The sequence below is a fragment of the Cimex lectularius genome, unplaced genomic scaffold, assembly GCF_000648675.2.
Source record: "Cimex lectularius strain Harlan isolate CLEC.00 unplaced genomic scaffold, Clec_2.1 scaffold35, whole genome shotgun sequence".
Classification (NCBI taxonomy): domain Eukaryota; kingdom Metazoa; phylum Arthropoda; class Insecta; order Hemiptera; family Cimicidae; genus Cimex; species Cimex lectularius.
In genome coordinates this window covers 1,122,131-1,134,325 of record NW_019392746.1, presented here as the reverse complement: position 1 = coordinate 1,134,325, position 12,195 = coordinate 1,122,131, and the positions used below count along the sequence as shown (strand labels likewise).

Genomic DNA, 12,195 nt, shown 5'->3' with positions numbered 1-12,195 from the left:
GATTACAGCGGAAAAACATGATGTGAAAGAGTAAAGTTCAAGTGAAATATTCTGTTACCTTCAGTGGCCCTGGTACTCTCGCAGGATGGTTCCTCGATATACGCCGGTGAGGAAACAAATCTGCAAAACTTGCACAGCTAAGTTGTTTAAACCGCTGTGGAAAACAGTTGATAACGGGCGAAAACTAGCAATCGCAATAAGGACACCTTCTAGTCCCGGGAATCAACTACAAGTCATAAACCTAACAAGGGGCATATAAAACGTTTTATCGTAAAGACTACAAGATAATCCCAAGTTCGTAATTCGGATTATGGGAAATAGCTCGGTCAACAATAATATATCCAACTGTAAACTCAGTTAGAAATAGAAATATGCGGCCGAGTTTAGGGACAGCGTGTAGAGGAAGGGGCGATTTTGTCACTTTTTGCGTTTTACATTTACCGACAGCTGGATTAGGAAGGATTGTCAAAATAATCTTTGGCCAATGACCTCTCCATTATATCAAAGTACTAAAGCAATAATATTATTTAAATGTTTGTCACTCGTTCTTACGGGCATTCCGGTTCATTAATACCGTTACACGAATTATACATATATGTAAGAACAATATCAACAAAATAATCAACAATTAACATTTAACAAAAAAAATCACCAACATCTGGTTTTGAATATGTATTTTTGGTGATTTAATTTCTAAATTTCTACATATGTATGTTTAATCAATCTAATAACATCACAAATTGTGATATTATTCGAGAAAATCGTTCAAATTTTGAGCATTTTAAGTCCTGGAGATTCACAAACAGAACGAGTACAGGCGCACCAGATTCACTATAAATATGACCCTGAGCTTATCAGAGAAAATATTAGATTCTGAAAAGATTTTTTGTATTATTCAGATGGCTCAAAGATGGAAAATAGTACGGGTATGGCTAAAAGGGTATAATAACATGCTCTCGGCACAACCACAGCTATCTTTGAAACCGAATTGCTAACCTCTGCTAAGAAATTCAAGGGTGCAACTCCAATCTCGGTTGTGACTGCCTAAAGACGGTTCTATAAATAATCCTACGCTATGGTGGGTTCCGGATGATAAGAAAATTTGAAGTAACGAGCCAGCAGACAAACAGTAAAAAAGAGCCTCGGTACAACACTTAAAACCAAATCTATTTTGTAGCACCAATTGTAGAAACATTAAAAGAACTTCAACCTTGAGTAACCCAAGAACACAACAAATACTGGAACATACCATCCATGTGACAAGGAAAAGAACTAATGGGACTAATGATTGACCAATGTCGATTATGTCTACAGGGAACAGAGACAACAGAGCATATCCTAAACAACTACCCAGCAAAAGCTAGCCAAAGGTTATGGGCACCTAGTAAAGCCATTCCTGTGCAGTATAGGCACACCCCCGGGATGAAATCTTTACTTCATTAAAGATACGAAAGTCTTCGAGAAAACTATTAGCCATCGATTGAATACGACAGACGAAAATTTAAGTGGTAATGACCAGCATCACTCCAAGACTCCAAATGGGGGGGGGGGTGAAAATGACCGTGGAGGGTGTTATTCCGTTGATAAAAGTAACAGTTATGATGCCTATTTTCACAATGAAGTAAGCCATCTTAAAATTCGACGATAACGAAAGAACTGAAATTAAGGAAAACTTCCTATTTATAGTTTAATGTTGAATTTAATTTATTGAAATAATTAATAGAGTTTTTACGTAGTGGATCGTTTTTATTATTAATCAAATTTATATCTTTTTATGCTCATTTAATAAGGATTTGAACATTTTACATAAAATTACTGTTATACAAGTACATATTAAATATATAGAAACGTAAGAAAACAGCTTTATTAATATGTGGAATTTTAAGATATTGTAAAGAAGAAAGCCAAAATTTTTCATTCCGATGCTTTATTTTTTTAATCATATTAACACACTAATTTGACTATTGGCACTAATTGACAAAGTTAATTATGGGTAAAAGGTCATATAAAGTCCATATTGGCTATTGTTATGGGTTTTAATTGTTTAAATTTTAAATGTAGGTTATTTTTAAATAAACGATAATTGATAATGAAGGGGAAAATGTTTTTCAAAAAATATATACAATAATTACATGCCATATAAAAATATTACATTATTAATGAATCTAATTTTCCACGATTTGTAAGGTATCGACTAGTTTCATTTAATAATGATAATGATTGGCAATTATCTGAATTTTGAAACAAATGCAGGAAAAAATAAGATTGGATTTTAATTTATTTAATGGATCTTATTATGCATTTGCTTGTATAAACTCCTTGCACCTAATTCGTTGCTATTAGAGTAGGAGATTGATATGAAATATAGGAATTATAAAATGCATTTTTAATGATACAACATGTTTATGAAGCTGCGGATGTGTTTTAAAATCAATTCGAGTTAATAATACATCTTGCTTTTAATGAGGTTTCGCTAAAAGAAAATTACAGATAGAGATTTAATCTCGACAACACTTTTAATAAGAATTAGAGATAAAGGTTTTTGGCAAAATGCAGGTGATGTTTAAGTTGCAGGTGTTTCGCGGTTGCATCTGCGTCCCTTGACCCTGCTTTTTTCGGCGACGTCGTGGAAGGGATAAAATGTGCAGCTTGTCATAGTTGCAATATATTTTTTTCTTTCTTTTTGTCTGTGCCCACCTTCCTCTGTTGAACGTTTGGCCCACCTCGGCGGTTTATGCCCTCCGAAACCGGTCTACCTGCACTAGAAGGACGCTGGGGTTTTTTATGCGTCTGGACTCGCGGATCTGTCGTTTTTCAATTTCGGTTTTATACTTTTTCCGATCGTTTGGGCTCGTTTGGCCCATCGCCTAAACTAGGGTCAGCTACAGTGCATTCCCGGGACTTATCCACGTGAATGGAACGATATTTTTTCAAAATCGTATAACGGAAAGAAGTAGCATTTTAAGAATCACTAATCGTATGTACGATATTATTCTTGCGTAAAAATTAACATATTGTGGTTTGCATGATTGTTTTTTTTTCTTTTCACGCTTTCCCTACAATTTTGTGTATCCATTTTTATTTATATGCGATTCGAAGCACGTTTAGCCTTCGTCAGTCACTCTGTCGTCCAACATGTAGTGAGGAGTAGGAAAAATGCCTCAAAATACACTTACGTAAAAATATGTAGAAAAATGTAGGAAAAGCTTGAACAACAGAAAAATAACACAAACCACGTGAAGACTTACTCAACAAAAAGAAAAATTACATATATTATTCACTTCATCACCAGATATATTAACCATCTTTGCAGGAAAATTTGTGAGACAATAATTAAAAAAAATAATCCCCGTTTTAAAATAATTGAAAAGTCAACTAACACTAAGTTAAATTCACAAAAGTAATTGAATTTTTTTTATCACTCTTATATATCTGGTGCTTATGTATCAGTGTATTAAATATTATAAATTATGTATGTGTATGGTGCTTATGTGATTATTGGAAATTGATCATGAAAGATTTAATTGCTTTTTGCTCTCCTTGTCCTAAAGTTATAAATTTAGTCGATAGTATTAACCAACAATCAACTATTAAAGATTTATCAATTATATTTTCTTAAAAAAAAAACAGTGTCTACATGTACAAATATGTCGTGATCAATGTGATTTTTTAAAAATGAAACTGGACAATCTTTATAAACATTTGCCTTTTTTTTGGTAGGTAGGATTTAAGTTCAGCAATCACTCGGAATCAGGTTTGAAACCGAATTAATATATAAATACATTTAACTGGCCACATATTCTCAAAGCCAACTTTTATAGTAAATTATGATTAACAAACTGCATTAATTGTTATAAATTAAGAACGCTAATTTTTCTACGGCCAGGACTGTTTTAAAACGAATAAATGGTAAATACCAGAATTTTCTTTAAAAAAATGATAACAAAGTTTATTATCATTCATTTTATTTTATTTTCAGTTTTCTATTTATAAGCATAAAAGCTAAGGTGCCTTTGAGCACTTAACATAAAGGCGAATGACATCCCAGCGTATTATCATAACCGCTGAGATGTGAGAGATTTCGTCTGCCGGTTTGATTAATTACGACACGATCAAAGGCTAAAAATAAGCGATTATTGAAAATCAAAACGTCAATAATTTAATAGAAAGTGGGTCAAGTTTATTTCTCCAAAAAACCAGCACAATACCTACCCTCGGTGGTCTTGGCCTGAATATGAATCGCAACATTTAGAGATGAAGTCCATCTGTATTTTATACCGATGATGAAATATGTGCGAATCGGATGAAATGTCGGTGATTGTTAGGTGATACCTCTATATATAAAAATTCATCCTGCTTCTGTTTGTGCTCGGAAAACTTGAAAAGCAGCCGGTCGATTGACTTGAAATTTTGACAAACGTTGCATTCGAAAATCAAATTCATTCCTATCCAGTTAATCGCCGTCTGTGTTTTCGCGGCCCATGGTAAGAGTTTTACGAGTTGAAGAGGAAGAGAAAAGTTATGGTTTACCGTTCATATTGGTGTACAATCAATCGCTGGCAGTGATTTGTTTACCTGTTTTCGAAAAAGGAAATGTGAGTTAATTTGGTACCGATTGTTGTATTCAATCCAATTAATTTCTGCAGGGTATTGAATTGAATGATGTGTTTTCTCGGTGAATATATGTTAATAGATCTCAAAAATACTTTTATTGACTGTCCCATTCATTTCATATCTGTGAGCCGCAGCGAAGCGGGCCAGATACCAGCTAGTGTTAAATATAATTAACGGCGATAAGTGAAAAATGTCCTGGAGGAAGTTTGGATGAATTTAAAAAAAACCAGCTCTTTTCTTAACAAATTTTCTATTTATAAGCCTTTAATAATATTGACTTATGTATATAAATGAAACAATTAAAAAAAATTAAACGGTTAGTTTTAATAATAGAGGGGTTTTAATACATTAAGCCCATAGTTAAAAAAGTCCATTCATCATGTCCTAAAATAAATAAAAATTCTGCTAATAGTCATTCCCCCGTATATTTTTTTAATTTTTGTAAAATGCATGTTATAAAAAATAATAACCAATTTGTGATAAATATTCATTGGTAATGACGGATGAGGAAAATGAATTATTGGCTTTTTCGACCTTGATGGACACCATTATGGTAATCTTGAGTAAATCATTAGTATCTGGATCGATATAATTTTTCACATATTGACAGAAATTGCATAATTTAATTATTTGTAAAATAATTTAGTGGGGTTAACCTGCTGCTGGAGATTTTTTATTGTTTCCTTTTTAACTCGTACCAGGACAAAAATATTTGTATACAATGAGAAATGTCAAAATGTCTTCCCCACACACGTAAGTTTTAATAATAATAATAATAATAATAATTAACAGTATTAAACGATATGTAAATGTAGGTTTGGAAAGCAGTGTTGCCAGTTTCTCCCGAATTCTCCTTGAACTTTAGACAAGGACCGAGTCCCGGCCTATGAATTAGTCTTGACTAGCGACAATTAGATTTCTTCGGCGCCTTGTGTAAGCGCACGTATTGATGTATTATATTTTACAAACAAAAAACTGCCAGATAAAAAAAAGAAAAGAAAGAGGAGCACTTGACCATTCGGCGATAACGAAAACGGGAATCACAAAATTTGCAAGAGCTATCTGTGGAAAACTTCAAGTTGGATATGTTAAAGCATGGATTTAAAATTATTATTAAGCTCAGGAAGCAGCATTACCACATTGTAGTCACGCAAACTGGTAATTTCAAGAAATTTCTTTTGACTAGTAAAAAAAAATTAAGGTAAAGTTTGTATTTTTTTGTTATATTCTGTACTATCAGTGATGGGATTTTGTTGAAATAAAAACAATTAAGTTTTTTATAAATTCTGAAAATTTGTCCACGAGGGGTTCAAATTTATCAGGCTGCCTGATGTTTTATAACATTTATAACATTTAAGTAAGTGTTTTAAGTTTATAACATTTACATGTAAATTTCACCAAATACATGATATTTTCATTACATTTATTTGATATTTACAATTACAAATATTTTATTAAGTAAATATGGTCTTATATGCTGAATTTGACATTTGAGTGTTTTCCAGGAGGAGTTGCCCAGTGAGAACACTCGTTCACACCGAAACCTCGTCAGGACTCGAGGCGACTTTTGCTCCAGGGAAGATTTCGAAGAGCTAACTGCCGTCCTAGTCGATTATTGTTGGTGTATGTGATTGATCAATTTTTTTATAGCGGGTTTTGATGAGGTCATGTACAACGGAATGTGCAGGTTGTACGAACAGTGTAATTTGGAAACGAACACAAGTTTTGTTTTTTGCCTGCATGGTGTACTATTGTTAATTTATTAAAATTCTTGTAACACACCTGGAAAGGAAAAACAGCGTAAAATATCCACTTTACATGGTGCTTTATTTTATAATTAGCACATTCGTATGTCATAGGATGTTTAAACAAAACAGGGCTTTTATTGCAAAACTTTCCTCATTAAATCTTTTCGGATTCGAGGCCGAAATCAATTCGGGTTTTTTTTCTCCTGTCAAGCCGAAGCGGACCAATTTCGACTTATCGGTTGCCAATTAGGCACCGTCCGTCATCATAGGTGAGCAGGTCGCCGAACCCATTCGAGTATGATTATATCCCGATTGTTAAAATATTGCTGATTTTTATTTCGATCATTGATCGCAATGTCCGAGAATAGAGAAAGCCCGATAAGAATTGTTGTAGAAGCCAATTTTATTAAAGATCTACTAATAAATTGTTCTTCGAACGTGGACCACTTGTGCCTTGTTGGAGAAATGCCATGAATTGGAGCACCTCGGCAAAGCGGTGGTTGTTGCGTGGATACCCGACACATACGTCTGAAGGGTAACAAAAAGACGGACGACAGGGACAGCAAAAACTATGACTAAAAGAATGGCAGTATTGGTAGGCCTGATCGGCCGGAGAAACTCTCACGTATATCCCTGTCGATCTGACTGGTAGCGCACGGGGGACATCCTCATCCGATGAAGAATAGGCCATGCGAGGTTGACACGGAACTTACTTTAAGCCAAAGCTAAGTGATCGGAATGTAGAGAAAGGTTGCTCGATGTTCCCATCCACCTAGTTGAATAGCACAATTCCTTGGCTCAATATAGAGAGCTTGTAAGAATGCCACCCGATATGAGAATCGTCCTTGAGCACGGTAGCGAGTATCTAGGCCCTTGTTCTAATTTTTGAAGTAAACTGAGGTGTTTTATGGTTTATAACACTGAACGTTTTGTGTCCCTAGAGTATTAAAAGTGACTGAATGTGTAGTGTGAGATGGCCTACGGCGCAATATTGAGTACACCATCGACCATCTTGGAATATCGAGTACTCCACCGCCCTAACTGAGTGCATACAAGAAAGAAAGTATTTAAGTGCGAGTGGGTTTGGTTTAGGTATTGACTGCGTTGGGGTCTGACATGACTTAGCTGTTGGCATCCCCTGGAGCACAACCTCGTTAAAAATAAATATATTGTACATATTACAACGTAAAAATACATAATCAACATTAAATAGTAGTGATAGCACGATAATGATTAAGGCGTTACTCCTTCTTTATCATATGTATAAACATAAAACACTTTTAAGTTGTTTATTTTATAAGTAATTTGAGAAAACTAAACAATTTTTGCTAATTTGCTCTTTTTACTTATTATTGCATGCCACAGTCAGGTAGACATAATATATAAAGAAACATAAAAAGAGTTTTCCTTGCAAATCCGTGAAATAATGCGAATTTTTCTCTTATTAATGAAAAAATAGACATTGACATCCGATAATGTTTCGATCAACAGTCGATAGGAGAGAAAGCGCGATAACGATTACCGCTGAAGGACATTGTTTTAATTATAGTTTTTGCACTTTTGGCCGACGACGTTCTTCGCATAAATAAAATACAATGCAATATAAGAAGTTTGGCATTTATTTTACATAACTGGTCGGTTTTTAAGTTTTTTAACTTTTCAGAGTCTAATAAAATTGTCTACTTACATGAAGAAAAATACGTATGTAAATGTAAAATAAATTAATTCAGTGTGAAAGTTGAATGTATAGCATTCTGAATAGAACAGAAAAGAACTTTTCCATTAAGCGTTTTATAATACATGAGATATAATTTAACAAATTTACACGTTTTTATAAGTTTACGTAAGTAGATCGTTTTATTGCAACATTGTAAGTAACCATCGTAAATTGTTTGACAGTCGTTTAAGATTAAATTTAATCCTGAGTTTTATTTCTCTTGCATTTTGTATAAAGGCTTATTTTTTCCTATTATTATTATTATTATTACAATTATTGTTTTTACCTGAATTTTCGAAAGAACACATTCACGGTCGGAAGACCATCCTCCACTGAGACTTCAAAAAACGACCACTCAAAACTGTCCACTCCAACTACACACACTATTGACATTCGGGCAATCGACTAAAAATATTAAATACTGCGATCGCAAAAAAAAAGGCTTAAAAAAGATAAACTATCTCATTTTATCAATTTGCAGATTATTATAAAAAGTGCCTTGAGCCTAATGACACTCGTTTATCCAGTATAATTTTCAAAGAATCGAGTGAATCATCATCGTGGTGCAAATATAATAGATTACCGACATCTCGCGTTTTCTAAGGTTTTCAATTGTTTTTAAAAGAGATAAAAGAAAATTAGATAAGCCCACTTTGCAGAACCTTATTAGAGCGAATTCTCCACATGGCATCGCATAAAATCAATCCGATCTTTTCTCGTATGTCCGTATTTGTTACATAACCGGCGATAGGAAATTGGGCGCATAATAAAAATAATTTTAAATAAATTAAATGGAGAGATTGATTCGAGCTTTTATCCGTTAACGTTTTGGCGAGCTGGAACGGCGTAATTGAAGGGGGAAATCGGTACCACGAGGACGATAGATCAGTATTAATATGCATATGGTAGGAGGATAACTGGATGAGAAGTGGGTCTAGTGTTGGCCTCGATTCCCCAAATATCAACGGATTCAATTCGCAATTTGCAAAAAAGGTTACGCCGGCACGGCTCGACGCATTCTAGTTTTTGGGGGCCGTTTCGCAAACGAGACGACCGATGTCGCCTCGAGGCTGTTATAAAACACCTAAACCTGCTTTTTTTTCTCCACAGGTTACCGTTGTTCTCAACTCTGCAGATTAGCGAACAACGAAATATCAAATCTATCTTTAAGCCGTGAGTGAGCAATTCAAATGGCGAAACCGACCAAAACCGAGCCTTATGCCTAGACACGTTACATGCAACGAAACACTGCTTAATTCCATTCCATTTTCCTTCAAATGTGGTAACAAATTTTTCAAAATTAAAATTGCCAATATAATTCATAATCCATTATGTTTAGTGGTCTAATTGACCAAATTACTCCTTTCAATTAATTTTTTTTTTATGAAAGTCTTAAGGAGATGAAAAAATTAGTTTCACGAGCGGGATTCGTACCCACGACCTTCGGCTCAATAAGCCGCTGCTCTAACCACTCGAGCTATCGTGTTTCTTATACTCGTACACCTTAATGAAAAATGGCAAAAAAGAGGAAAAATTCGAAAGGTTGTAGGCTGAGATGGGAAATTGTGTCAAGTCACGATAGATCAAGTGATTAGGGCATCGGCGTATTGAGCCCAAGGTCGCGGGTTCGAATCCCGTTAGTGACACTAACTTTTTCATCTTAACCAAGACCTTACATAAAAATAATTCATAATAATGAAAAGAATTTCATATTTAAATTTATATTATCGATTATAGATAAAAAAAACCCACCAGGAATAAGTCCAAACAAAATAAACAAACAGAAATTTTGTTATGATAGGTATGTGCAAAACATCAGCGTAACATATTATGTGCATAGTTCAATAATACGGCTTAAACAAAGATAGACATATGTAGGAATGGTTAGCAAAAGTCATGAAATTAATCAACGATCATGTTGAATTATAAATTACAAAGGCAGGTCAAGAAAGGAATTTATTACTTTCATCCTTGATCAATTTTTTAATATGAAATTTAATAATGAACGACTGATCACTAATTATTTTCAAAATTAGTAACGTTACATCTATTACTTATATCCATTTATCAAAAATAGTATTTCACAGTCAAAAGAAATTGTGAATTTTATCTATTCTGCGTTATAGGTTACATGCAACTTGAAAATTAATAATATTAAATGTAACAAATAGATTTTTTTATTTTATTATTTAAGCTAACTTCCTCAAGAGTATTTGTGTAATTAACTAATTACCTAGATTAATGTTTTCTCTCTATACTGATTTTTAAATACGATTTTACAGTATACCAGGTTGTCTTAATTTTTCATTTAAATATTATAAAATTGAGATTTGATATTAACTATATGTTATATATTTTTTTAAAATGATGGTCTCTCGCTCTATTACTCTAATCATCAATGGTTATTTGTGAAGAAAGACAAATTTTAAAAATTACTAATTAATTGGTTAAAAATAAGTTTTTAAGTTTGGGTTTTTGCAAAAAAAAAGTCTACTACTTCCTCAAATTTCGCATTTTTCAAGGATTTTTTAAAATAAATTATTTATTTGCGTCTGTATATATCAAAATACATATCACAAATGGGTTGCGTAGTTGTTTTTATTTTCTTCCGACCACAACAGTGACACTATGGCCTGAAATGGACTCGGAGGACACGGGTCAAAAAAAAAAAAAAACGGACAAGAAAACCCTCCAACACTGGCATTCAATTTGAATCTGAGAAAATGTACGTTCTCAAGATTGGAAAATGATTAAGGGTTGTATGGTAGGGTCAGAATGTATCGAAAGCTTGGTGTAGAACTTGTGGAAGCGAGATCGGATCAGTTCGTTTATAAAATGAGCGTAGAGATTCGTCTGAGGACTTTTGAATTTGATAATTTGGATATTGCATGGTTTCGCGGAAACCCACAGATTCCTTTCCTTATGTCGTAAGTGGTCGCAATAATACTTTGATCCTAAAATCTTCGTAGTGACAAAGTCAAGTCTTATGCTGGGATTGAACGTAGGCATAGTCCGAACTATCTGACCTGAGTAGGAGTCGGAAGCTAAGGAGCTACTTTAGGTTTGTTCCAACAGACAGCCACAAACTAGTTGATAACTAATCCGTGATTTATTGACTGTTTGTGCCCGAACATCGACTGGTTGTGGATTCTTAACTATGTTGGAACGCTTTCTTCCAATCTCGGACTACTATTGCTTACAAGCCTAGCTTTAGTATGGTCTGTATGTTGTTTCTTCCTAGCTTCTTGATCACAACCCGGAGAACCGACTACTTAGTGTGTTCTGCTAGTCTCCGGGCTCTAGTTGTAAGAACTTTCCGATTTGACGGGAGCGAAAACACGGACAAATTGCCAATTTATAGCAAAATCCTCGGACTATTTTGACGGTCAAAAACCGGGCACAAACTCGGCCTCTAACCGTGTTGGAACGGCCGTGTGATGATTTGAGTTTGCATTTGTACCGTGTTGAAACGACCAAGCTCAACTGCGCTTGGCAGTTTGCTGATGGTTTGGACGGTGATGGAACAAACCTTTTGTTGATGTACAGTGGAGAGCAAGATGAATTTGTCTAGACATTTTGACGATTTTCTGGACAGTCTTTGATAAGCTCAAGACAAAGGATTAACAAGGAGAAAAATTAGAATTAGTGGTCATTATAATTTAAATAATCATTACCACTTTTGATATTGGATTTTGTTCCTGAGCGTTTTCCAATCTGCAGAAAGTTCATTGGTTTTATGATATTTTTTAATAGTATTTAACCAACCAACAGAATAAGAACGACTTTTTCGAGGAAAAACATCTCGCTGATTCCTTATATTTCTTTCTATTGTAGAAGTACCATGTTCTAATACAGTCAATATATAAATAATTAGCATAAAAATGGTACTCAGGTAATCATAAAAAATAGAGAGAACTGTTGAAGTGAAATAGCTCCGTAACAAATGTTTTGATGTTTTAATTCGAATTATTCTACTTTAAAGGATGCAATTAACATTTTTAACAGCTTTCTCTTTTCAACTATGTCTAGAGAATGCGGCGCCCCAAATAAATGAAAAATACATTAAAACAGAGATGTAACTTTTCTATATAATTATATGAAAACACATACTAACAA

General features: G+C 33.9%; 1 protein-coding gene across 6 annotated transcripts in view; it reads right to left on the bottom strand.

The window, feature by feature from the left end:
• LOC106669311 (broad-complex core protein isoforms 1/2/3/4/5) overlaps window positions 1–12,195 on the bottom strand; it is a 109,350-nt gene that overhangs the window by 38,806 nt on the left and 58,349 nt on the right. For 2 of the 6 annotated variants that reach the window (XM_014398693.2, XM_014398702.2), the window contains exon 1: window positions 8,366–8,492. The exons of 2 other annotated variants lie outside the window; for them this stretch is intronic. In XM_014398693.2, the coding sequence (XP_014254179.1) occupies window positions 8,366–8,387 (22 nt within the window). In that variant the 5' untranslated portion in view covers window positions 8,388–8,492. Of the gene's footprint in view, window positions 1–58; window positions 290–8,365; window positions 8,494–12,195 lie in introns of those variants that run through there. 2 more of the 6 variants (XM_014398703.2, XM_014398697.2) reach the window with 2 other exon arrangements.